This window comes from Lissotriton helveticus, chromosome 10 (assembly GCF_964261635.1).
Source record: "Lissotriton helveticus chromosome 10, aLisHel1.1, whole genome shotgun sequence".
Classification (NCBI taxonomy): Eukaryota; Metazoa; Chordata; class Amphibia; order Caudata; family Salamandridae; genus Lissotriton; species Lissotriton helveticus.
This window is the reverse complement of record NC_136071.1, coordinates 65,034,763-65,062,104: the sequence shown is the minus strand read 5'-3', so window position 1 is coordinate 65,062,104 and position 27,342 is coordinate 65,034,763. Positions and strand designations below refer to the sequence as shown.

Here is a 27,342-nt window from a genome sequence, read left to right as displayed (position 1 = left end):
CCTTTCTCCATTCAGTTTTGGAGAGTCATCTTTGCATCCCTCAAGATGCGACGGGATGTCATTCACGAAAAGGGAAAAGAGCGTTGGAGCCAGTACACAACCTTGGCGTACACCACGCTCGATAGGGATTTTTTGGGTTAATTCCCCACTTGGACCCCATCGAATTTTCGCAAAATTCCCTTCGTGTAACTCTTTTATCTGAACTAATAAACTAGTTGGCATCCCTACTACACTCAACATTTTCCATAGGAGGTTGCGTGGCACTAAATCAAATGCTGCCCTCAAATCAACAAAAGCAACATATAAATGACCCTTTTTGATTAAAACGTATTTCCAATAAAGGCAACAAAATCTAAATATCTGATCAATTGTGCTTACTTTACATCGGAAACCAGCTTGGAATTTAGTTAAAATTGCATTACCCTCCATCCAGTCACTGACACGAGCTAAAATGTGTCGTGAGTAAATTTTCTGGAGGATATCCATCAGGCTGATTGGCCGATAATTAGAGGGATCCATCCTATCCCCTTTTTTAAAAATTAAAACAATTTCAGCTCCCCTCCAACTTTCGGGGAAATCTAAAGTGAGGGATGAGTTATTGCACAAAAGGTTAATGTATGGTGCCCATACTTTTAAATCATGCTTATATAAATCCCCTGGGATCTTGTCTAGACCTGGTGCTTTGCCAGACTTGATTTGGTTGATTGCCAGCTCGGTTTCGCCTAAAGTGAAACCCAGGCAATCTATGGGATGATCGTAGCGTGGGACATCCAAATCCATGTGGGCATCATCATATTTTTTTATAAAGACTAGTAAAGTGGTTAGTCCATGTTAGCTCATCCAGGTAGATGTCCTTGGCCACTCTCCCAATGTGGTTTCCGTTGGCTACTAGCCGCCAGAAGCCTACTTTATCTCTTGTTTTAGCAGCCAGCAACATATCAGCCCATTTTTCTTCCTCCCAGGCTATTTTGGATGCCTTTTGTACAACCTTATAGTTATTCCTTGCTGTTTTTATGTCCAAAGGGGACTTACATTTAATTGCTGATAAAAGAGCCCTTTTAGATTCTCTACAGGATCTGCCATACCAAGGTTTACTATGGGACAGATTCTATGTCTTTTGTTGGTTCTTCTTGGGCATTTTAGTAACTAAAAATTTTATTTAATTAAAAAAGTTTTTGTGTAGTGACATAAAATGAATTGGGTTTACCTCCTCTATCGTAAGACCTATGTATAAACCAAAGGTCTCTGCAAAGAGAGTGTATATTTCTGCGAGAATCTCACCATGGTCTAGTATAAATGGCCATTTAAGTGCTCGTCTGTTATTGCTAATGTGGATCTCAACATTGTCAATGTTACTACCATCTGCTAAGGGAGAGGAAATTACTCCTTCAAACAAGGAGGCTTCCATTAAAAGACTTACAGGAAAGTGGTCGCTTTCTAGCCTATCCATTACCTCAAAGTCTAGAATATTCGGCCAGATGGATATAGAAGCGATCACAAAATCCAAAATACTTCTGCAATTATTCCTGCTAAAGGTCGGTCTTTTCAAGCTATCAGACGGTGGCTGTCCATCGCAAGCCCTAAGGCAGGGGTACTCATAGTACGGCCCGCGGGCCAGTGGCGGCCCGGCAAGCCTTCCCTGGCGGCCCGCGGACCTTGTACACATCATACCAGTGTTTAAATGTATTTTTTTATTTAAAGAGTGTTGCGAACTAAGTTACAGCAGCGCGACTCCATCCGAGACTGCTGCTCTGTGGGGGCCGGCCGGGCGATTCCTGCCATAGTTAGAGTGGAGCTGCAGGGGTGCTAAGAGGTGAACACAGCCTCATTAACATTCTAATGGTCTTTTAAAGACCTGTTAATGCGCTCGGTGCAGCTGTGTCTGTGTGTGCTTCGAAGCTGTCTCAGCCCGGGCTGACACAGAGGCAGGCTGCGCGAGATGACAGAGGGAGAGGGAAAGAAAGGGAGACAAAGTGAGGAAGGGAAAGGGAGACTGGGTGAGGGAGTAAGAGAGGAAAGGAGGGAAAGGGAGGAAGGGAGGAATGGGAGGGTGAGGGAAGGAAAGGGAGTGACAGTGAGGGACTCTGTGTACAGTTAGAATGCGTGTGTGGGTGGCTCGTGGCTGGCATCAGTACTGGGTGCAGTGACTGACTGGGTGGCATCAATCATGCATGTCATGTCAGGAGGACAAATAAACAAACTGCAAAGTGGAAAGTTAACTGATGATCGATCGAAATGACTTTTAAATTATTTTACGCAAACTGTGTTACTAGGCCTCGGCTCGGAGCCTAGGCGCTGGGCGGCATTGATTTGAAATGCGATGGGGAGGCTCAGACGAGGGGCGCAGTGGCAGGACTCAATCTGGTTAAGCGCGCCGCCAAACGACACTTAGACAGTCATGCCGTCATAAATAGCATGTTGGAGGCGAGGCGCACAGTTAGGTGAAATACAGAAGTACTTACTGCAGAACAGGTGCCGCCGCAGGCCGCAACATGCATCAAATGTCGATGCCCGTGATATAACCATATCAATCAAATATGTCAAAGTTACTAAAGAAAAAGGGGCCCTATAGTGACATGATGTAAGTTAAAAGGCACACCAACACGTAGCAACGAAGAGATGCAGGCTAGCGGGACCTTAAGTGACCTGTGTGGCGCAGTCCACGCTGTGCGATGAGCCACATAAACAGAGTGCAGTGGAACTGGAGTGAGGGCACTACAGGAAGAGATGGCAAACCGAGGGTGCACCGCGTGCAGCTGCATTGAAGGAAGAAAAATGTTAGCATTTTTAACATTTAATTGAAACTTGAGCACGTTCAGGTCAGTGATTTAGTTCCTGTTTACATTGTATGTGTTAATATTGCATAGTTGCATTCCCTAAAAGTGTTAGCTATTTAAGGATTCTGTTCATGTATTATTTTTCATGTCTCACATTACTCTTGTACAGTGCATACCTTGAACGGAGTGGCACCACTTGAGAGCGCTGGAGCTTAGGCTGAGGGCACTGCGAGTTTCTCTCAGTGCCTGTCAAATAGTGAAAAAGATGTTCAGAAATCTTGATGGACATCAATCAAATCCTGGCCTCTCAGCAGAGCGCACAGGGCAGTGGTCATGTGTTCCAGTTGCAATGTGATTCTGTGCATATGGGTTTGATGGAGGTATACTTTTTTCAAAATAATGATGTAAAAAAACATTTAGTGAATGCTTGCTACTCGTAACAAGTCATCCTTAACTTTTACGCCCTACCACTTTCAAATGTCACCAGCTGCCACTGTGAGGGAGGGAAAGGGAGATCGGGTGAAGGAGTGAGAGAGGGAAAGGGTAGGAGGGAAAGGGAGGGGGAGGGAGGGAAAGGGAGTGACAGTGAGGGAGTGAGGGAGGGAAAGGGAGACAGAGTGAGGGAGGGAAAGGGAGACAAAGTGAGGGAGTGAAAGGGAGACAGAGTGAGGGAGGGAAAGGGAGATAGAGTGAGGGAGTGAGAGAGGGAAAGGGAGACAGAGTGAGGGAGTGAGAGAGGGAAAGGGAGGGAGAGAAAGGAAGGGAGGGAAAGGGAGTGACAGAGTAAGGGAGTGAGAGAGGGAAAAGGAGACAGAGGGAAGGAGACAGAGGGAGGGGGACAGAGTAAGGGAGAGTGAGAGAGGGAGGGAGAGGGAGGGAGGGAGACAGAGAGAGAAAGAGAGCGAGAGAGAGAGATGTGTGTATGCCGGGTCTGGTGGCTCAGTGGACGAAGGTGTCCGCTGCAGGGACCAGTGATCAACCTCATGGTCAGTTTTTTTGTTGTTGCTCTAGCCCCGCCCCCTTCCCCACTGACCCCACCCCCACTGGTGCGGCCCTCGGACACAACCCACAGTGTAAATTTGGCCCCCGAGAGAAAGTTTGTGAGTACCCATGCCCTAAGGCAATACTCTGTACACAATTTTGTTATCTGGAGTGCCAAAACCGAGCATTTTACAGGTTTCGCATTCTCCAGAGCAGGGATTTTATTGGCTTGATCTTCCTCTTCGAAGATATCACATAGACCCAAGATAGGTTCATAATTGCAATTTAGATCACCTGCCAAGATAACGTGATCCTCCCTTCCATCTAATGTACTTAAAAAGCAATATAAATTGGTTAATATTATTGAGTCTCTTGATGAGGGTGTTGGTCTGTTATAGACATTTATTAGGAAGAATTTTTTCCCTTCGTGTGTAGTTATTTTTAAAGCTAAAATGTCAAGAGAATTTGCATCCAACACCTCGATTTGTACCCTTAGGTTTACTTAACAAACATATAAAATACATATTAAAATACATAACACTAAACAAAATTTCGATATTAGTAACATACATACCTTAAAATCGATATTCTGTCCATCGATATTATTGCACATCAATATTCTATACCATCGAAATTAAAACATCGATATTATTGTATATCGATTTTTTAATTTCGATATTTTGTCTCCCTACCGCTGGTTGTTCTGCTGATTTGTCTTGCCAATATATAATTTCTCAAAAGGGCAAAGTATTGCATAAATAATGTTCTTAGATTTGCAATTTGTGAATTCAGAATTACGCCATTTAATGTCTATATGTGAGAACTCAATCCCCTCTTTCGTGGAGTCACATGTAGCACAAGTTCCACATTTGTGATGCCCCTCAACTGGTTTTACTTGCCATTGTGTCCTTAGATATTGCTTGCTTTGCAATGGAAAAATGCCAGCTCTCACAAACTGCTGGCCAATGCTCCTGTTTTTCTTCATGGCAAAGAGTGGTTTTGGGAATGGGCACTCCAGGTTTTCCAACAGGTGCCAATTTTTTAACACAATTTGTGTCAATTTGTTGGTATTTGGACTGAAAGTTGTAACACAAACCAATCTTTCCAATGGTTGTTTGATTTCCTGTTGTAGCAAATCTTCTCTAAGCATGTACCACGCTTTTTTTATTGCATGATTGAGTAGTTTCTTAGGATATCCTCACAAGATCATCTGTTCCTTGAAGATTTTTGCATGCTGTTCATAATTAGATTTTCTTGAGCAGTTTCGCCGTATCCACAACAATTGGCCATACAGCAAGTTTTCTTTCAGGCTCCTTGGGTGAGCACTTCTGTGATGTAGAATGGTATTCATATCATTAGACTTTCTGTGTATCGTGGGTGTCAATCTTTTCTCATTGGGTGACACCTCCACATCCAGGAACGTCAGGCTCGTCCTTCTGGTGCTCAAGTAGATTGTTATGTCCTTATAGCGCGTGTTGAGCCAACCATAAAAGCTTTCTAAGTCTTCCTTGGACCCAATCCATAGACACCAAATATAATCTATGTAGCGCAGCCATTGCGCAATTTTTTCACTATTAGAAAGTTGGCATTGTTTTGTCCCAACCATTTCTGCCTCCTGCCTGTGTCCTGAGTGTGAATGGCTCTGCTATTTGGATTTGTGTATTGCTTCTGGACAGTAACACAAAAGGGGCTTAGATGCTAACATGTTGGGGTATCCTAGCAAGATGCTGCGAAGGGAGTTATACCCAGTCCTGATTACCCTTAAAAGAGCGTTGCCTCCTGAACACACAAAGGCTTCTGGCACTAGACCTGCCTTCCTTTTGTCACCACCAGACAGTTTGGAGCCTTGACTGGCGAAGCTTGGAATTTTCCTGAACCAGATGTCAGGGTAGGACAGGGAGTCCCCCAAAAAACATAGTCTGGCACCATGTATAAATATTGGACTTCCAGCCCCATTCATCAAAAAATCTCCTGGATGAAACATGTGTCGGCTGCAGTGTTTGTTCGACAATATGGTATAAACATGTGCCTTTGAAGTAAAAAGTGATGTGGAAGATTTTGAGTAATGAGGACTGGATTTGATCATTATAACAGAACATTACAAAGAAGAGATCTACCAGTGTAAACTGGACTGTGTGTGCTTGAGTGCATTTTTCTTTTTTAGATATTGGATCTGCACTTTGTTATCAAGGTGCGATCAATTTGGACCTACGGTGGATCAGTGCGTAGCACGATAGCACCACTTAATGTTTGAACATTGGACATTGTTTTGTCATTACAGCCAATGACTTTAGATAGGTGTGCATACTTTAGGGCTTAATCACCAACAGCCTGATTCATGTACAGGCCGTTTTGCGTGGCCCTAATAGCGAATCATAGCGATTCGCTATTGAGGACACGCAAAACGGCATTCATGTAGGAATGGCTAATGAAATAGCGATTCCTACATGTTCTTTATTTGCGTGTAGCAATTTGCTACTCGCAAATACTCCCCATTCATTCCTATGGGCCAAGAGGCCCATAGGAATGAATGGGGAGTATCCCTCATTTGCGAGTAGCAATTTGCTACTCGCAAATGAGATAGCGATTTTAAGGGTGCCAGGGGTGTCCAAAGGACGCCCTGTAGCACCCCTAAAATGCACATTTGAACAGGTGTTGCCCACACACATGTCCAAAGGACATGTGTGTGTGCAACATGCAACTTAGAAAAATGCTTTTAAAAGCATTTTTCTGAGTTTTTGCTATTTACCGACAGGTCTGACCTCTCGGTAAATAGCGGCCCCAAAAGTCCAAAATCGCTATTTTGTTTTGTGTCATGAATAGCATTTGAGGAATCTCTATTAGAGATTCCTTAAATGCCATTCCACGCAAATATGCGAATTCTTACATAGCGATTTTTGCATTTGGGATTGTGAATACCAAATGCAAAAATCGCACTCGCAAAGGGCCAGATTCTCAGAATCTGGCCCTTTTGCGAGCGCTATTGCCTACATGAATCAGGCTGCAAATGCTGTGTTTTTCCTTGATTTATATATGCTGATGTTGTGGAATTAAATACCTGAACCCTCTAAAGCCTACATGAACAACTAATGTTACAGCTTACAGTGAACACAACAAAACAAAGAGGTTGCTGATTGACATTTGATGAACGTAAAATGGGTTTATATTGTTACTGAATATCTGTGTAAAGTGAAGGAGTGTGTATTCCTTTCTCAACCCCAAATCAGTTATTAAAAGAAAGCTGATGCTATGTTTTATATTTTGATGTCAATTGTGACATTTTTGAAAGCACATTTAGATCTCAAAATAATCACTTGGAAAAAACGTAAAAAACTTATCATTTAGCCAATTCATATACAAAACCTAATAGACTAAGTAGAAGCTAATAATTTCCATGCCATCTGGTTGTAAACTGAGGTGGAGGTGATTGGAACGATTTCTGGTTGAGGTTTTTCTGTTAGGTATTGAATTAATTTGAATTTTAAGGGGATGGGAGGCAAAACCGGTGACAGGAGTTTCTCTAAAGGAGATACATTTTGCATCTTTGCTGGAGGGGAATGAATCTATTAGGAGTAGTTTGCTTCATTTATTTTTTTCATTTTTAGAATATATACAACTCCCGTACAATCTGTATGATATTAATCTGCATTATTGAATGTTGTTTGTAAAAATGCTACTAGTTTATAAGCAACATTTTTATTAATAATTAGATATGTGCCACTCTTCATCAAGTCAAGTCAAGTCAAAAACGTTTGTATCGCGCACATATCATATCCAAAGAGTCTCATGGCGCTTGCAGACAGCTCTGACGAGAAAAAGGGAGAGGCCTAGTTAGCAAAAAGCCAGGTCTTCAACTTCTTACGGCAGCAGCTGTGTTCGGAGATGGCACGGAGATTGATGGGCATTTTATTCCACAGGGCAGGGGCAAGGAAAGAGAAGGAACGACCACCATTTCTGGAGGTTTGTATTCTGAGAGGAGTGAGCAGAGACTCAGCGCTAGATCTGGGTTCTCTTCGAGGCATATACCATGTTAGCCTTTGAGACCAATATTTTGGACCCCATAAGGACTTTTCATAACTTTGACAGGTATAGCTTTCTGAAAATATTTTACGATACCATTCAACCTTTGATAAAACAAAACGTATGTGCAAGAGGCTCCTTTTGAGAAACAAATAGGCCATATAGGACACATAATGAACTGCCATGCAAGAAGCATAGACTCCTGTGTGTAAATTGCGCAAATTGCAAACTAAGTAAATATCGATTGCAAGGATTTATCAGAAGCCCAGTAGTGAACCATTAGGGTTCTTTTAGGTCAGAATGGGTAATAACTACCAATCTGAGGTCTCCCAACTGTGCATGTGTGTTATTTGCCTGACTAGTGTAAATGGTCCATAACAGGGAGGTGAAATAAACAAGGTGCACCTATTATCTATCATTGAGTCAAACCTAAATAGTAATGTGCGCATTGATATTTGCAAAGCTAATCAGAATTGAGCCATATGTAACAGCTACAATAATGTCTCCCTCTTTAGCCTTGCTAGTGATGAACAAGATACACCTGTGGTTCATTTTAAATCCAAACAATATGGCCACCTCACCCATGATGGTCTGCAAGCAATCTTCATCCTGACAAACCCAGTCAGTATTTTAGTCGCACATGAATGGCTGAGCTATCTTTCAGGAGGATCATATCTCGTTGTAGGGCCTACTCCCTCATCTGTTTTTATCTAAGGGACCAACATTTCCACATTGTATTAAAGACAGGAACTGGACAATGTTAGAGGTACTACACCCAAGATAGGCAAAGAGATGATCACTCTCCTACTCTTCCACTAGGATTCCTAATTCACATCCAAGCACATCATTTCTAACCTATTCTACAGTGGCACAATATTAGCAAGTATGTGGTGATAATCAGTAGCAGGAAGTATCCTCTATATTTATGAATACATCGGTTATAGGAAGCATTGATGACAATTGCAGGCAGTTTTATTCAATATTATCATTACAGGCTGCTTCAATTTATGTTTCAGTTCAACACCTTATTACACCTTGGAATGAACATTGTAGACATTTGGGTTATGGGTTGACTGGGTCAAGCCCTGGTCAAACAATAACCACAATCATAGTCAAGGTAAGAGGCAGGCACACTATAAATTAACCTGTGTTCACCCTCTGGTATCTTGGCACAGAGCATTCAGATTGACCTTTAGAGTCAACGTTTAAAGTACTTATGCCACACTTTGAATGGTAAAAAAGATTACACACCGCACAAAAAGATTACACACTATGTTAGAATAATGGTATTTAGTTTATTAAAGAAAGCAAGACCAAAACGACAAAAATTCAATATGCAGAACTTGAAATACGAACTTTTAAAAATAAACTGTAAAATTGAGCTTAGAAGCAATAAGCACTTATTTGGGATATCGGGTAGTGCCGTACAAAGTCAAAGGTTCAGGCGGACCATGAGGCGTCCCTCTTGATCGACACAGTGGTGTCAATGTGCTGGTCCTGATCAATGCACAAGTAGTGATGCATTGTCTCCAATGAAAGAGGAGCTGCAATGTAGAGCTTTGTGCAGTAATGATTCCAAAGACGATGCGTTGGGGCCGATCCACGCAGCAAAGGCAATGCACTGGTTCTGGTCCATGCGACAGGAGCAAATCACCTGATCAATGGAACAGGAGTGAATCACCCGTTCTGATACACACAACAGGGGCAATGCACAACTGTAGTGATGCGCTGTTTTGACAGAGTATGCATGGGTTTTGCTGAGCATGCACCTGAGGCCCAATTGCAAAGGTCCGGGAATGGGGTGGACCCACTTGACAGGCCACACTCACAGATGGCAGAGTCCAGGTGTAGAAGAAGAGTGGTTGGAAGTATGTCCCAGAGACTTGAAATCAAAAGGCCAGCCAGCTATCTCTTGGAATCACTCTGGGTTCAAGTAATGCAGGTCCAGTACCTCTCACCCTTCAAGAGAACAGCAGGTAGCAGGTCAGTTCAGCAAGGCAGGAGTCCAACACAGCAGACATCCAGCAGAGTGGCAGTCCTTTAGCAGCACATCAGTCCTTCTTCCCTGCAGAGTCTTCACAGGTACAGAGGTGTACTGAAGTGATGGTGCCAGAGGTCCAGTACTTATTACCAGTGAGGCTTAAGGATAGAGGAGACTTCAAAAATAGGTCTTTGAAGTGCACAGAGGACTTCCCTTCCTGCCCTGGCTACAGACTCACTAAAGGCGGGCAAGCAGCCCTTTGTGTGGGGATAGGACACAACCTATTCAGGTGTAAGTGAGTATGGGTCCAGCTCCTCCATCCCATCCTCCCAGGATGGCCCTTCAAGTCACATCAAAGATCCCTTTTTGTGTGCCTATGGGGGCGAAATACACAAAGCCCTGTTTTCACCCTCCCCAGACTGATCAGAGACAGGCAGCAGGCACCTAACTGCTAAAGTAAAAAAATTCCAACCTTCTAAAAATGGCATTTCCTGAATTGTAATTTAAAATCTAATTTCGCCATAAATTAGGTTTTTAGATTAGGATTCCAGATTTGGAGGTCTTATCTCTCCTAAAGTAATTTGTGCTTATAAAATGTAATAAGGTAATCCCAATGGTATCCTAAGAGAGAGATAGGCCTTGCTGTACTGAAAATTGACTTAGGGAGTTTTTCGCTACGTGGACATGTAAATCTGAATAGTACATGACCTGCCTTTTAAAATATATTGCACCCTGCCCTCTGGTTTGTCCTGGGCCTTCCTTAGGCAAAAGCAAAGGCATTTGTAGAGCACTTGCATACTCCTGGGAGTGTCTTGGCACTAGACAGTAAGGTAACCTGCAGAATAAAGGTGAACGTTGTAGGCCACCTGCCAGGTTTTTAGACACTTCCTGCAAACCGGATGCTCAGTAATAGCATGCAGTTCCAGAGGGAGTTTGTTCCAGGCCATTGATCCGAGATAAGAAAAGCATCTTCTTTATAAAGGAAAGGTTTGGACTATGCAAAAGGTTTATTTTTCCAGGTAGAGATGGCAGTGTAAAACTGCACACTCAGGGGCACATGCATCATTGAAAATTGCATTCGCAAATGGTGAGATTGAAAAAATCGGCCGTTTGCTTATGCAATTTGAACTTTTGGGATGCATCATAATTTTTGTACTTTTCGTAATTTAAGAAATCGCAAAATTGCGATTACTTAAATTGCGATTGCATTTAAGGAATCTCAAATTGAGATTCCTTAAATGCAATGCATCAAACTAAAAGCGATTTCGCTAATAGGGGGAGCAAATTACCATGAAGTTGACCTTCATGGTAATTTGCAAAAACTATGAAAAATGCACTAAAGTGCACATGCACATGCCCCCCTTGGGGCATGTGCATGTGCAAGATGTACTTATAGGCAGATTTCAGGGGTGCAACAGGGTGTCCATTTGACACCCTGGCACCCTTGAAATTGCATTCTCAATTTGCGATTCTCTGATTGAGAATCGCAAATTGAGAATGTCTTCCTATTCATTCCTATGGGCCTCTAGCACCATAGGAATGAATGGGGAGGTATTCCTTAATTGTGATTCGCAATTTGCAAGTCGCAATTAAGGAATTTTAAGAAATCGCTATTTTTTTTGCGATTTCTTCATGCATAGCCATTTGCGATTCCTTATTAGCGAATCCTTATTTTTCGCTAATAATCGCAAATGGCAATGTTGATGCATGTGGGCCATAGGCTCTGCAGTGGCAGGCCTGACAAATGATTAAAGGGCAAATTCAGTAGGTAGCACAATCAGTGCTGCAGGTCCACTAGTAGCGTTCAAAGAACAGGCCTTGGGTACCCGAGGTACCACTTTGCCAGGGACTTATAAGTAAATGAAAGATGCCAATTGGGGTGAGAGCACAGGCACTTTACCACGGCTAAAGTGTACAGAGCCCTAAAGCCAGCAAAAACAAGGCAGGCGAAGTTGAGGAGGTTAGCATAAAGATGGGGAAACCACCCTACGGCTGCCAGGTCCAACGGACATCCTCTAACCTTGTACCTTATTAATGCTAAGACCCAATCATTGTACTATTATCACAATGAGTATGTGATTTGGTTAATAATATAGCATCACAGATTAAGCAACAGCAAGTAAATATATCAACCTATCACTGTTATTGCATCAATGTATTGATTGATGAAAGTAAAATAAAGTTGTATTGAGCAGCTGAAACATGTTCACACTTTTTATAGCGTGTTCATTAACATTTATTGTGTGTGATATATATGTTGGCAATGTAGAGTAACGTGAAAGGATCACTGTATGCAAAAATATTGGAACCCAAAAATTATTCTGTGAAAAATATTGTTGTCAAAACCATATTGGTCCTATAAATATAATGTAAATTACAAAAATATTTTGTCAAAAATATTTACCCGCTACTGCTTTCAAATATTTTCATAGAGTAATTAATCTCACCTGTATGGTTGGAGATAGTCCCCTCAGAACAGGGTAAACACTGAAAGCAGCAGGAAGGGCGTCCAGCAACTGCTGATATCCTCTCTCCTGGAAGGCAGCTTTTACTGCAGATCGACGTAGGGGCCTAAGAAAGAGAGAGGGAGTGAAAGAGAGAGAGAGTGAGAGAAGAACAAATAGAGAGAGAGAGAGAGAAACAGATAGAGAGGACTAGAGTGAGCAAGAAAGATGGGTGACGAAATGTCTCCATTGGAGCTGTCTTCCTGATAAAGCATATACCTCTTCTATTAACTCTGAATGGATATTATGTTTAGATTAACATATATTATTCTTTGCACAAATTACCTCCAGAACTATGTAGATGGCATTTATTTACTTGTTACCTAGTGACCAGGTTAGGTTTTGGCAGTAAGATAAGGCTACCAAAAGGACCATCCTATAGGATGACTTCCTATTATATTCAACCCAGCATGATAGGAAGTTAATTCAACAAACTGGAAGGATCATTTTGAGCATCAGATGATAGACAGGTCTATGCTGTCGGTGTCTTAGTCTTCTGACCCCTATATGGGTGTGAAATAGTGATGTTGCTCGGTACAAAAGGAGGTGGTGATGGAGGGAGCATCTGAATCAATCAAACACACCCAGTCAAAAGATCTGGGTTGAATCCATCACCGTTATTTAGCCCACTCTGCCACCCCAGTTCAGACATGTCTATATGCAAATCAGTCTGACCCTGTGCCTCATGGGAACAGTCCAGCCCGAACTGCCAAGCATTGTCTTCCCTGGACCGGAAACAAGCTTCCGAGGACCGGTTTCTGGCATTCCAGCCGTCTTCATCCCAGCTTGCTTGAATCCAGTGGCAAAGTGAGCAAGGGACTCACATCTGAGCATACCCTGTGATGTTGCTCGGCATTTTTAAATATAATAAAAGCCTCGGGTTACCATTCTGGTTGTAGGAATCGTGCATCACCTAGAATTGAATGATTGGACTTTAAAATAGCAGAATTGGATCAGAAGTAAAGAATACAACTTCAAAATACCACACCAATTTAACTTCCAGGACCTTGGTTTATTTTCTATTTCATATGCAATGGACTTATAGGCAAGTTAATGAGGTAGAGCATGCGCACTTTACGCCTGTTTAGCAGAGGTTAAGAGCCAGCACAAATAGGGTCTAGAAAAAGGTGACAATCTCGGATAGCCGTACACTATAGGAGGTTATGCCACAAATGTGATGGTGCAAAGTGGGAGAAAAATATGGAAGTTGTATGTGTTAGTCTCCATCAGGCACATGCATCAACCTTTTTGGCGAGAGCAAACAGTGCGATTCGCAAAAATCGTCCGTTTGCGTCCGCAAAAACGAATGATGGGACAGTTGAACTTTGCTGCTTTAATGTTTTTCTTTTATTAAATGCGTTTCTAAACATTCATTTATTTTTAGGTCACACACTTGACGGGTGGGGTTATGGAAGGTTACTTTCAACGCTATATTGGTTTTTTCATATGTTGAAGGATCCAGGGGGGTGTATTAGTTTTGTTTTTTGTGACAACAGGGGAGTGTATTGTGGGATTTGTAGTGTATTGCACAGGCACATGTCACGGGGGTGGAGTGAATTATGGCTTGATTGGTTACAGGTGAGAGAGCTCCTTCTTTAAAAACGGTCCGAGCGGCAAGGAAAGGGAACTAGATTTTGTGAAGAGAAAGTGAAATGAGGTCATGCTGCCGGTTGTGGCGCTGAGAAGGTAAATGGGAGATAAGGAGGGTGGTTTGGAGTTTTGGGGAATTTGTCAGTTGGCAGGGAGTTGAGATTCACTGTATATGTTGGTAAAATGGGGGATGCTCACCTTGCGAGTTGGCAAAGGTTATGAGCACGATGGGGGTTTCACTTTGAGTGTTACCAGCAAATGGTTTGTAGTTCAATTTGGGTGTGGGTGGAGGCAGAGCAACGAGCGGGGCTTTTTACACATTAGTAATGGTTGAGCAACGAGTTGAATTGTTTTTGTTTTTTTTATTATTATTTCATTTTAGTTAACCCCTGGCGAAGAATTGTAAAGATTCGAAATGCATTGGGAGAACGCTATTGTAATAAGACCACTTTCAGAACATGTTTGACCTCACATGCCCTCGTAAAAGCCTGGATTGGCAACGTTTGGCACTTGAAAATGTTGAATAAAGCATCAAAGCGCAAACATGCTGTCTCCGTGGTGGTGAAATATTAAGAAATAAGTATGACATAAGGTTTTGGACTACAATTGATGAATTGACAAAAATGACTTAAATTTTGAGGAAGTTTCTCATTCAGGAAGGATTCCCTTTTCAGCAGTGCGACAGTTGGGTGCAGGAGAAATGTGCCCTTTTGCGTATTTTTTCAAATTGTGCTGTGATTAGGGGTGTTTTCACGGCTTCTGTTTGCACGCATTTCATTCAGTGAGTTGGATTACAAGTACAATTATTGAAGGGAAGGTGTGCAGTTGCTCAACAATGACTCATCCACTTTTAGAAAGCTGACATTTTCTTGCCTCGGCAATTTGGTGCCTGTAGCCTGTGTCTGATCACATGACTAGGTGTGAGTGACGGGTGCGTTTTGTGTAGACCTCCTAGATAGCCACACACAATGGAGAGCACAATGTGAATGGATGGGACATCACTAGCAGGAAGGGAGGGGGAGCTTGGCCCAGCCCCATTTCAGTAGACTATGTGTTCTGTCTCCATACAAAGGGCAGCATATCCCTAGTAGTTATTTTGGATAAAGCGCTAGGAAGGAAAGACATCTCTGCACTTCAAAAGCATACCTCTAGATGCCTCAGACACCAACTCTTCAGTACACTTCTGAACCTGTGGATACTCTGCCAGGAAGAAGGACTGCTATGTTTCTGAAAGGACTGACACTCTCGCTATGGTTAGGAGGACTGGACCTGCATCTCTTGATCCCAGAGTGACTTAATTGGCTAGATAGCTAGCCTCCTGATCTGAAGTCTCGGGGACATAACATGATTCCAAAAACCTTGCACCTGCACCTGAACATCTATGAGTCTATATACCCAATGGTGCCGGCCCAGTCCTGGACCCTTGGAAGTGGGCCTAAGGTGCTTGCCAGCCTCTGTGGATCCACCAGAATCAACACATCTCCCCTGCTGCATGGCGCAACCCCTAGCAGAAACAATGCATCTCCGCTGCTATGTAGATTGAACAAATTACAAATAGTTGCCTCACCTCCACAGCCCACATCACCTTTAGAGCCGCTGTCTTGCATCCCTCATCGACGGAAGGCTGGATGATGGCGGCTATGCATCACAGCTTTTCAGCTCTTTGGAAACGAAGCATCACGCTGACTGAATGCCACATTCCCGAAGTCAAACTTTACATCAAAAGCTCCGTCAACGGGATCCTCAATGACAACTCAGGCCTTCACATTGTAGCCTGGCAATGATTCGGATGCATGATGCATCTTCGATGCTTCTCCAAGCAATGGTCCGCAAACCAGGATTCAAGGAACTTTATTCAGCGGGCTCAACTGGGTCCCTGTAGCACATCCATGCTCCATTGCAGTCGGCCTGAACTTGTGACTCTGTACGTGTCCGGCGCAACCTGATAGCCACAGTTGGCACTTTGTGCTTTTTAACACTATTTTGACCTAAATCTTTAACATTTTGTATCTCCGGTTCAAGTCATTGGATTTTTGTCCTTTTGATATTGTTTTATTTTCTAAAGAAAGTTCTGCACTTCAACTGGGTGTGGGACCATTTCTGTGTAGTGGTTTCACTTTATTACTGTTTGAGGTATTGCACAAATACTTTACACCTTGCCTCTAAGTTAAGCCTGACTGTTCTGTGCCAAGCTAAGAAAGGGTTGAACACAGGTTAATTTTGGCTTAGCTTGTGCCTCACCTTGACAAGGATTGTGTTTGCTTCTTGGCCAGGGCTCACACCGCAGTCAACCAACAACCCAATTTCTCCTAATTAGTATTTTTCAAAAAATTATGCACTCATGTTAAGTTGAATTTCTTATACCATTCAAAAGTAAAAGTTGCATTTGTAGCAAAAGGTGTGCCAGTTTGAGAAAACATCAAGTTTGTGTGTTTGTGGTCCAAGTTGTTGCATTTTAAAAATATATTTAAAAACTATATTTGAGTGCTATTGTAAGCTTAAAAGGAAAGGCTGATTGCAAAAATTAATATACTGTTTGTCATGTGGAGGCATTTACTCATATATACGCCTGGGCTTGTGGGATTACATTAACGTAATGGATATTCTGACATCTACAGCTGGTCATTCTCTGCTATATTAATGGTATCTCAGCTCTTTAAGCCTGTAAGAGTAGTCTAATTTGAGGAATATCTCAGTTGTCTACCTCCTGTGCCTGTGAGATATGTGTAATTGTTTATTCTCTCAGCCTGCACTTTCCAAGTAGGTGCTCAGATATATGAATTAGAAACTACTTTGAAGGGTTGGATGAAGAAATTAATGGGAGCAAAATTTGCAATCAAGTATATTTTTTTAGAAACATATAATGAGAGGGCATGTCAAATTGCAAAAGCACATAGTTTTGACTACCCATGACCCCTCTTATTTCTAGTGTGGGAAAAGCTTAGGTTCACTGCACCAACCAACTGAGTTTAACATTCCAGGAAGTCTATGGTAGGTGCTGATGTTTTTAATCGTAGGACCATGGGTTGAGTCACCAGGATCAGCATAATTTATATTAGCAGGATCAAACACCTCTTGCTGATGAAAGACTGGAAGCAAGTTGGACAGGTATGACTAGATTATCTGAAAAGCATTCCCCTGACGTATCAACTCATAAATATATTTCATCATCATCATTGATAACTTTATTTCGGTCACCACAAACCATAAAAGTACAGATAAAATACATACATACAAACGTGAAATAGTTAAAACAATAAATAGGATGTCCTGTAAAATTTACAGCTAATAATAGATTAAACCTTAATAGTTATCAAGATAGACATAATAAAATCTAGAAATAGACATTATTTATCATAAAAAGCTTTTCCGTCTACGCCACATGCCGAGTAGGAACAGTGAGACAGCAAAAACAATAGGGGGTGGGTGTCATACCTTAATACTCTACAAGCTTGGGCACATTGTCTGAAGCCTAGATTCCTACAGAGTGGGATCAACCAACATTTCCTTGTGAACTGATAAGAAGGGCAAAAAAACAAAACGTGAAATGCATCCTCTCGCTTATAGTTACATGCCGGGCATCCAGCGTTCTCTGTATTAGCCCATTTACAGGTAAATGCCTTGCGCGGAAGACTACAGATCCTAAACTGCATGTAGAGTTTCCTCGCAAGTGAGGGATAAATTACGTCCAAAAAATCCTCTTTTTAAGGTTCGATTTTTACTTGGAGGAACTCTATCGTCAATTTTCCTATGGTAGTACAGCTCTGTAAGGATAATGACTTGTAGTACCTGAGATGGTGTAACAGTTTTGCCTTGGTTATCCCTGGACAACTTTATTCGGGATTATCCCACAGCTCAGGTAAGCCGATACAGTTGCTAAGTGCCCTGATATGTAGGAGCCATGGAATGTTCTTTGTTTTTAAAGAATCCCACACCTCTATAAATTCTTTGTAAGAAGCCAGTTCAAGCACTGACCACAGTCTCTTCCAGTATAGCATCGGCTGTGCAGCTACTACCTCCTCTTTAGGATCTAACCCCAGGTCCATACGTAGGGGAATGAGTGGTGTACTAAGTGGCAAACCCAATAGATTCCTCATGAAGGTTTGCTCAACCTTCATGAGGCTGGGTATACGTTGGTGTCCCCATAATTCTGCCCCATATATGGAAGCCATTCTGGCCTGAAGTCTGTAAATTTCAACGACCGGGGCCGCTGGCTAAAAGTCTGAGGTTCTCTGCACTTTACCAATTCCACCCACCACTTGGGATAGCCTAAGGGCCGCCTTTGCTGTCTGAAAACCCCAATTGTGATTTTCAGATAAAGTAATACCTAGGTACTCAAAGGTCCTAACTCTTTCCAGAAGAGTACCATTCAAGAGCGGATTTGGGCGGGTCTGTTTAGGGGGATTAAAAATCATAAACTTGGTCTTATCTAAGTTTATCTGTAGCCCACGCAATGTGCAAAATGCTGCGAAACCGTCCAGGATGCGTTGGATGCCCGTTGATGTTTTGGACCGCAACAGAGTGTCGTCCACAAACATCAAAGCGGGCACCCGACCGGACGCTAGCCTTGGAGCATCGTTGTCCATAACTCTAAGCAGATGATCAACTAGGCCATTTATATAGAGACAAAACAAAGTTGGGGCCAGGACACAGCCCTGGCGAACCCCCTTCTTTACGGGGAACCGAGCCGACAATTCACCATGTCTCCCACACCTAACTTGGGCATAATTATCCATGTGGAGCCTATTTAAGACATCCAATAAGTAGTTGGATATGCCCAGATCCATTAATACTCTCCACAACTTTCCCCTGGGCACTAAATCAAAAGTGGCCCGCAGGTCAACAAAGATGAGGTAGAGGCTGCCACCCTCCACTCTCACTGTTTTCCAAAGTAATACCTGGAGCCTAAATATTTGGTCTAGGGTAGAAATACCCGTCCTAAACCCAGCCTGATGAGTACTCAAAATCTCATTTTCCTCTATCCAGCCCTGAATTCTGTCTAAAATAATCCTGCCCATCAGTTTTTGCGTAGTGTCTATCAAACTGATGGGCCTATAGTTAGACGGAATTAGAGGGCAACCTTTTTTATAGACAGGGACTATCTCTGCTCCAAGCCAGGTTTCTGGTGGGTCCATCCCCTTCAATATTGCATTAAATAAAACAACCAAATATGGAGCCCAAATTTTCGGTTGAGACCGAAATAGATCCCCAGGCAACTTGTCTAAACCAGGCGCCTTGTTGGGTAGAAGTTTAGCTATTGCAGCTTCAACCTCAACAAGCGTGATGTCAAAAAGCCCATCCAGTCCATACTCATGGAGGGCTCCTGGTGAATCTAGCAAGGGGGGCGCTACGATCCTACCCAGCGCAGTGTCCAAAGGCCCCGCCAATCATGAAGGGGTCCAGGGGTTGAAAGCAAGGGAGTCTCTTCAGCCTCACACAGCACAGCATCCATCGGCCCCGCCAATCGAAACTCATTAAGGGGTCCGGGGGGGGGGGGGGAAACTGAAAAGGCCTCCTCAATGGGATTAGCAAAAAGTGCTCCAAAATGGGCTTCACAGACCGCAGGTGCTATGTTCGATACGGGTGCTAATCCACCCTTATGCACGCCAAAATTGACAATGGCCCAAATGACTTGGAATCCTTACCTAAGAGTGCTGATCTTAGTTCTTCCCATCTATTCATCTCCCAGTCTTTCTTTTCCCTGTTGATAACCTGGTTATACTTAGTCCGACATTGTTTAATGCCGGTTTTATCCTTTTCTTTAATTGCGGTTAGCAGATCTTTTTTTGCTTTCCGACAGGATGCATCATACCAGGGATGGGTTAGTACTGGGCTTAGCATCTTACTACCATGAGGATAAAACGCATCAGACAGTTTAGCGACCAACTGCTTATGCGTTCCTAAGATCTTGATCTGAGAATCACACTGGGTATCCTTTGCTCCCAATTCTCCTATTTCTACCAACTGCGGTAATGCCAGCTGGTATATTCCAGCAAGTTTAGCTGGAGAACCCTGCAAATGGCACCATTTGACTCTCCTCCTGTTATTAGTTAGAAGGAGGGACTGTTGAGCAGCATTAGACTCAGGGGCGGGGTTAGACAGCCCAAAACTCTCAGGTTTCATTGTCAGGACAAGGGCATTATGGTCACTGTCTTTTCCTCGTATGTACCCTAAAATCCAGGATCTTATCCCAATGTCTGAGCTCAACCATTATGTAATCAATAATAGAGTTTTGCCCTACTCTATTAAAAGTTGATGAGCCCGGTCTATCTGGTTCTACCCTCCCATTACACGCCCGCAAGGACGCTGTAAGGGAGAAAGATTTAATTTGAAGAGCCAATGGGGTCCATGCTCTGGCAGGCGGTATCTGCGTGTCTGGGATGCACCAATACTGGTCCTCATCGGCTAATCCTCCCATATCTAAGCTACTAAGAGGTTCAAATTGACAGTTGAAATCACCGCCAACTATTAGGGCTACTGTTGGATCGAGAGTCAGGATAAACTGCCTTAGCGTATCAATAGTGCCAGGTTCCTGCCCACTCTTCAGAGGCCTGGAATAGATGTTAAGTAAGGCAATCCGGGTGGAATCTAAAAGCGTTAAAAGAACACATTGGACATCGGGTGAATCAGTGGGAATTTGGGCTGCTTTTGCACCCAGGTGCATAACCACCAATGTGGTTAGGCCTCCCGAGGGTCTGCCCCTTCCCCGAGTTGTAGCCAAGATATTAAAAGTGGCAAATCTGGCCATTACAGTCTCTTCCAACGCCCAAGTCTCCTGCATCAAGCAGATGTTGTGTTTTTGTATAAAAAGACCCCACTCAGGAACGGATAGTTAGTTTCTAATCCCTGCCAGATTCTAGGACAGGATTTTGATACTACCCTCTAATGCCCTGGTACCTGTTAGACCTAGTTCTCTCACTGAACTCATATTTCCCAACATGTAAAGCTTCACCAGTTTCTGCCCCACTAAGACCCATTGGGCTCACGGTTTCTTGCGTACTTTCTTTGTCCCCTACAGTTAGCAACTCAACTATAGTGTCACCTACCTCCGCCTGTGTCTCAGGAGATTGGGGACCATTATCTACAGCCGGGTTATCCTTCCCCTTGATCTGCCCCACATTATCCCTGATTGCCACCCTACCCCCGACCGCCTCTTGTTGAATAATAATTGGGGTGTAGAGAGTATTAACATCAACATTACTCCCCAGCCTCACTACTTGGGGGCCTGGATCACTGGTTATCGCCTTGAGAGTCAAGTGGATTGACTCTTAAGGCGTCAATCCACTTGATCTAAAGTACTAAACCTTTTACTTTGGGGAAACAATGAAAGTAACGGGATAGATGGATATGAGCCCTGCCAATTTGGTGCCCCCTCATGATCTCTGTTAGGCTGCATATTCTTAGCCCCCCAGGGCTGCCCGCCTCTATTTTGTTTAGGACCAAACAAGGGAGCAGGAGAAAATAGGATAAATGTAAAGGTTGAATTTGTGTTCCAGACTGAACTGGGGCCCCATTACAAATGTGATCCACAGCACAACTGTTCCTAAAATTAATTATTACACAGTCTCCCACGATGGGTTTTTGTCTTGTCCCTAGTAAATCGACTCGTCTTACAAAGAGTATTTCAGCAGAGACCTGTAAGGGGAGAGGCCTGTTAAGATTAAGCCAATGCATACATTTGTTTTTAAGTTCGGCGTATTCCTCAGTTATCCCCTGGCTTAAGACTGGAACCCCTGCAAGCACCACCAAATACGGTAGTGACTCTGGGGGAATATCAATGCGGGGTAGGGCTTTTACGAGCCTATCCCCAGTAATATTTCTGCTAGGTAGGGATTGTTGGACCACACCCCTTGACACCCCCTGACACGCCCCTTCCAGATAGAGCAATATTGTTGTCTACATTGCTTTCCCTTAGTATTATTGGAATAGCATGGGAGGGGGGATTATGGTTTACCACCCCGTGAGATGCAGCAGGTAAGTTATTGTTATTGAGCGGGTTATTATAGTTAGAGTTGTCTTCTCCGTCTACATTATGCTGTAACCCATCAGAAGTACCATCACCCCCCGTAACATGAGAATCTACCCATGCCTGGACGGAATCAAAACGCGACTCTAAATGCAGGAGTCTGTCTTCAATCAAACTGAGTCTGTCATAGATGGGAAGAAAAGTTTTAGTAAAAATGAGTTCCAATTTCGCCCCAAAATGCAGTTCCTAACTCTGCAGGGTCTACATCCCTAAAGTTCGTTACAGCAGTAGCCAATTGAGTATTCTGCGGGCTTGTGACTGGGGAGTTCAAAAGTCTGGCACTTGGTCCCCGATTGGTGGTTTGGGGACACTGCATGCAACAATGGGCCCAGAGAAGACCTTTTATCAAAAGCGGAATCCAGTGACAGCCTTTTTTCTGTTGGTTCTATTTCACGAGACAGCACGGATGATGCCCTAGTAATAAAATTATCCAAGGTGCCCATAAGTGAGCCATTAATGTTATACTTCCTCCCCTTCGGTTCCCTAATAGTGGCCATAATGGAGACAAGAGGAAGAAAACTTCCTAGATAAGTGCTAATATAGTTGCCACTCCGTCTGGGTGCACTAACCTTAATTTACAGATAAAAGAGGATGGCCCCGTTCCGTCCTCATCCGGTCTCTAATGGGCTCAAACGGGCCCTCCCTTGGCCCGGGCTTCGCCCAGCGCACGTCCACGCAACGGAGACCAGGGCTTCCTAAAGTACTTCCGGTGTAAGGAAGAGAGACGGGGAGGTCTCCTGACGGCCCCCACGGCTCTCTGGGGCTTCGAGCACTGGCAAAAGTCCAGCAAACAGCAACCGCCAAGTGCGCAGCGTCTCCTGCGAAGCGGGAGACACAAGAAGCTTTAATAGTTCCCGGTGTGAGGAAGAGAGTCGGGGCGGTCTCCTGACGGCCCCCGCGGCTCTCTGAGGCTTCGAGTCCCGGCAAAAGTCCAGCAAACAGCAACAGCCAAGTGCGCAGGGTCTTGACCATATTGTGTTAAAAAATGTGACTACACTTAGTTACAATAATATCAAAGACTAAAACATAATTTAGTGTATTAGTGATTTTGAGACATATGTAGGTAGCTTAATAGCGGTCGGTACCGGCCAAAATTCGGTAAATTAGCCGTTACCAACCGGTATTTAGGCCTTTGAGATGGAGGAGACCAAAAATAAGTATTCGGTAATTATGAATCGGTAAATACCGATTCATCATTACCGAATTCTTATTTACCGATTCAGTAAATAAGAAACGGAAAAAACAAGAAAAGATATGTAGGTAAAATCTGAAATACCGAATTTCATGAAATTCGGTATTTAAGAGTCGGTAATTAACACTAACTGGAAGCAGGTGGTAATCAGCCACATGGTATATAAGCAATCCCAAAATGCAACTAGGTGATCACTATGGCAGCTTTCTACATGATTGCAAGGCGGCTATGGCTACAGGCAGCAGGAGAGAGGATCTGGAGATGGGAGGAGCAAGTCTACAGACAGCAGATCACACTCTTCCAACTTACTGAGGTAGAGCTACATGAAAGGTAAAGGCTACACCCCAAACCATCCTGGACTTGATAAGGGACCTGCACCCACTCCTGGAGCACGCAACACCAGGGGCGCACGCCATACCACCACATGTGCAGGTGCTCTGTAGCCTACATCTCCTTGCATCTGGCAGTTACCACGGGGTGATAGCTGCGGTAGGCGGGGTGTCTCAGAGTTGCCTGTCCCGTTTCTTTAGAAAGTTCCTGGATGCCATGATGCAAAGAATGCACCACTACATCAGCTTCCCAAACATACAGGCAGAACTGCAGAAAACCAGGACAGGCTTTTACCAGATGGCACAGTTCCTGCACATCATAGTCTGTATTGATGGGACACACATTCCAATCTGCCCTCCTGCATCCACTGAGTACATCTACAGGAACAGAAAGTCCACCCTCTCAATAAATGTGCAGGTAATCTGCGACGCTGGCAACATAATCACTAACATTGTGGTTAAATTTCCTGGGAGCACCCACGACTCATACATCTTCCAGAACAGTGGGATCCACACACTCCTGGCTGCTGGAGAATTTGGGGAAGGATACCAGCTAGGTAAATCACTGTGACACACCCTGATAGATACTGCAGCTGAATGTGTTTTTGTGTATGTAACTAATGGCACTCTCTTTCCCACCTAGGTGATAGCGCTTATGCTGTGCGGTCCTTTGTCCTCACTCCCTACCTGAACCCATCAACCCAGAGTGAGAGACGTTACAATGTGGCACACAAATTCACACGCAACGTTGTGGAGCGCACCTTTGAACTATTGAAAAGCAGGTTCCGCTGCCTTCACAAAAGCGGAGGTGCACGTCAGTACACACTTTCCAACCAACCATTGTAACCAATCATTGCAACCTGTGCTATGCTGCACAACCTTGCCACAAAGAAAGGCACCGAAGTTGAAATAACTTATCATGAGGACAATGATGATGGACTTGCACAGCCAGAGCCCTACGTAGCAGGAGTAGCACCGGCAACAGATCGGAGACTAAGACGGGCAGAGATCACACACAACTATTTTTACATAAGTAAGGAGACACAGACAGGTGTTGCATGTGCATGACATAGTTTAATAACTGGGCACTACGACAATTAACAAATGGCACAACATGCCAGTCCAATTGGTGACAATCTTAATAGGTAGTCATGGGTTACTTCACCCTAAATATGTACATAAATGTGTGGGCAGCATTAATGTCTGTACCCACGCACAACAGTGCTGGATGCCTGCAGCTGCCTATCCTCACTGGCTGTTGGGCCAGGGCCCTCAGCATGCCGCCTGCTGCTCCAGGTGTCTGGTACAGGGGGGTATTGCTGCTCCTGCTGGTGGTCTCATCACTCTCCCCCACACCTAGAGCACCAGCGCTGGCTGACTGGGTGGTCAGCAGCACTTCCAGTGCGGATGTCACCTTCCCCATCCCCCTGGAGACATCAGTGCAGCAGTGCACAAGCCCCTCCTGCATTGCCACTGAGCGCCTGCAGAGCAGGGAAGAGGCAGTTGCCAGGCGGTTCACTGCCCTGGTGTGCTACTCCATTTATTGCTTCTCTCTGCGCCTTTGTGCCCTGTCCTCGTCCAGTTTGTCACACAGAACCATCACAGACTAGGACATGTCCCGCATGTCCTCAGCCATCTCCTTGATACCCTCCGCCATAGAGCTGATGTCCCTGTCATTGTTAACCATGTTATGGTTTAGGTGCCGCATTTGTCTTTGCACTGATTGAATCACCTTCCCCTGCAGGAGCTGCACCTTAACCATACTGGCCTCCAGCCCTCCGAAGACCCCATCACCCTGCTGAGTTGTGCTGTGCTCCCGGGCCCTGCAGTGTCTCGCACCTGTGTGCGCACCCTCGGCGGTGGACTGCAGCTCAGCATTTGTTTCCTCCAGTGGACCAGTTATTGTGTCACCCCCCCTTGTGTCCTCAGAGGATGACTCCATGACATGGAAAGTGGCAACAGCATGCCTCCTGAGCTTTACCACTACAGGTGATGTTGCTGCTGGTGAGGCTGAGAGTTGTAGTGAGGCTTGCTGTGCTGGTGAGTCAATCAGCAGTTGCGATGCTGGCTCTGGTGTTGTGGCTGGCTCTGTTGAAACAGCTGCCTGTGGTGTTGATGCCGGTGGCGGTTGAGTGCTGGGACCTGCACTTATGCTGGCATCCTCTGTTCTTCCCTTCCGGGGTACCCTTCCCTCCTTCTCCTGCACCGTCCTGCGTGATGACTCTCCTGTGGACAGATATGGACTAGCTCAGTGGTCCTGCAGCCCTGCATTTCAATATTAAATTACATTCCTGTCACACTATCTCAATGTCCTCTGCTGATTCTAACTGATTTGTGTGGCATGCCTTATTGTTTATTGTGATGACTGTCATGATGGGTGGTTCACTGACTACATCTCCCATAATGCATTGCTGGTGTATACTAAAACCTGTACTGGAGTGTGAGTCACACTGACTGAGCTGTCTGCATCCCCGATTCCAGACACACTCTTGGGCTCCAGGGTTGACTCAACCAGCTGCTCCAGGTCAGTGAGGGCAGGTGCCCTGCTCCTTCCCCCCCCCTGTGAGACTGATCTGTTTCCTCTGTGTAGCCATCTTTTTCTTGGTGACGATCAGAAGGTCATACCACATTTTCTTGAGGTCATCGATGTCCTGTGGGCTCACCCAAATGGCATTCACCTGCGCCTGGATTCTGCTACCTGCAGGGACTGCTTTCCAAAAAGCTGTGTGTGGTGTTTCACCACCTCCTCCACAAGGACCCGAAGCTCACTTGCACTGAACTTCATTTTCCTTTTCCTTTCTGCTCCTTCCCTCTCAGATTCATTGGATGCCATCCTGCAGTTCTCCTCAGCAATGTTCAGCCAGTGGCTCAGTTGATCTCTTCTGCACTCACAGCTCTACAGAAGGTTCTGATTGTCTGCACCTGCATGGGTGTGGCCACTTCCTGGTTGTGGGGTGGCGTGGAAGCACAGGATTGGTTGATTCCTTAATTGCTTGTTTTTTTAATCTCCGATTCGATATTTACCGATTCGATATATACCGATTCGTTAAATTCCGAATCGGTAAATTTCGATTCGGTAAATACCGATTCGGAAAATACCGATTCCGTACACATTTTCCGAATTTTTCCGAATCGGTAAATGTTACGATTTTTTACCTACATCTCATTTACCGATTCCTAAATACCGAATCGGTAAAATTTGGTATTTAGGAATCTGTAAATATTATTTACCTACATATGGCCCTTAATGTTATGGGAGTGAGGTGAGGCAGAAAGATTGATTGTTGCCTCCGAGCAAAATGCTGCCCACAGTGCTCCCCCACTCTTTTTAACTCTTTTTAATACTTTGGAACAACTCGCTTTTTAACCTTTTTAATCCCCCCAGACTCCCCTTACCTGCACCTTTGCACTTGCTCTCTTGCACAGCCCTTCGGCTCCTTCGTCTGGACTTTGCCTCCAGCCCCAGTCCACCGCGGCAGGAGTCGTTTGAGTGGAGGGCGGGGCCAAACTCTGTGAGCTGCCATTCAGGGGTGGGGGAGGGACGGAAACACTTCCGGATTCACCCTTCATTAAGCCCAGGGGACCGTGGACCTACAGTGGAGTGAGGTGAGGTAGAAAGATTGATTGTTGCCGCCGAGCGAAACGCTGCCCACAGTGCTACCCCCACTCTTCTTAACTCTTTTTAATACTTTGGAACCACTCGCTTTTTAACCTTTTTAATCCCCCCAGACTCCCCTTACCTGGGCCTTTGCACTTGCTCTCTTGCACAGCCCTTCGGCTCCTTCGTCTGGACTTTGCCCCCAGCCCCGGTCCACCGCGGCAGGAGCTGTTTGAGTGGAGGGCGGGGCCAAACTCTGTCAGCTGCCATTCAGGGGTGGGGGAGGGGCAGAAACACTTCCAGATTCACCCTTCATTAAGCCCAGGGGACCGTGGACCTTCAGC

General features: G+C 44.4%; 1 protein-coding gene across 1 annotated transcript in view; it reads right to left on the bottom strand.

The window, feature by feature from the left end:
- The window catches only part of LOC144783918 (extracellular calcium-sensing receptor-like), a 92,428-nt gene that overhangs the window by 7,370 nt on the left and 57,716 nt on the right, over positions 1-27,342 (bottom strand). Inside the window, exon 5 of the mRNA XM_078662654.1 lies at positions 12,207-12,330. Within this exon, the coding sequence (XP_078518780.1) occupies positions 12,207-12,330 (124 nt within the window). The remainder of the gene's footprint in view (positions 1-12,206; positions 12,331-27,342) is intronic.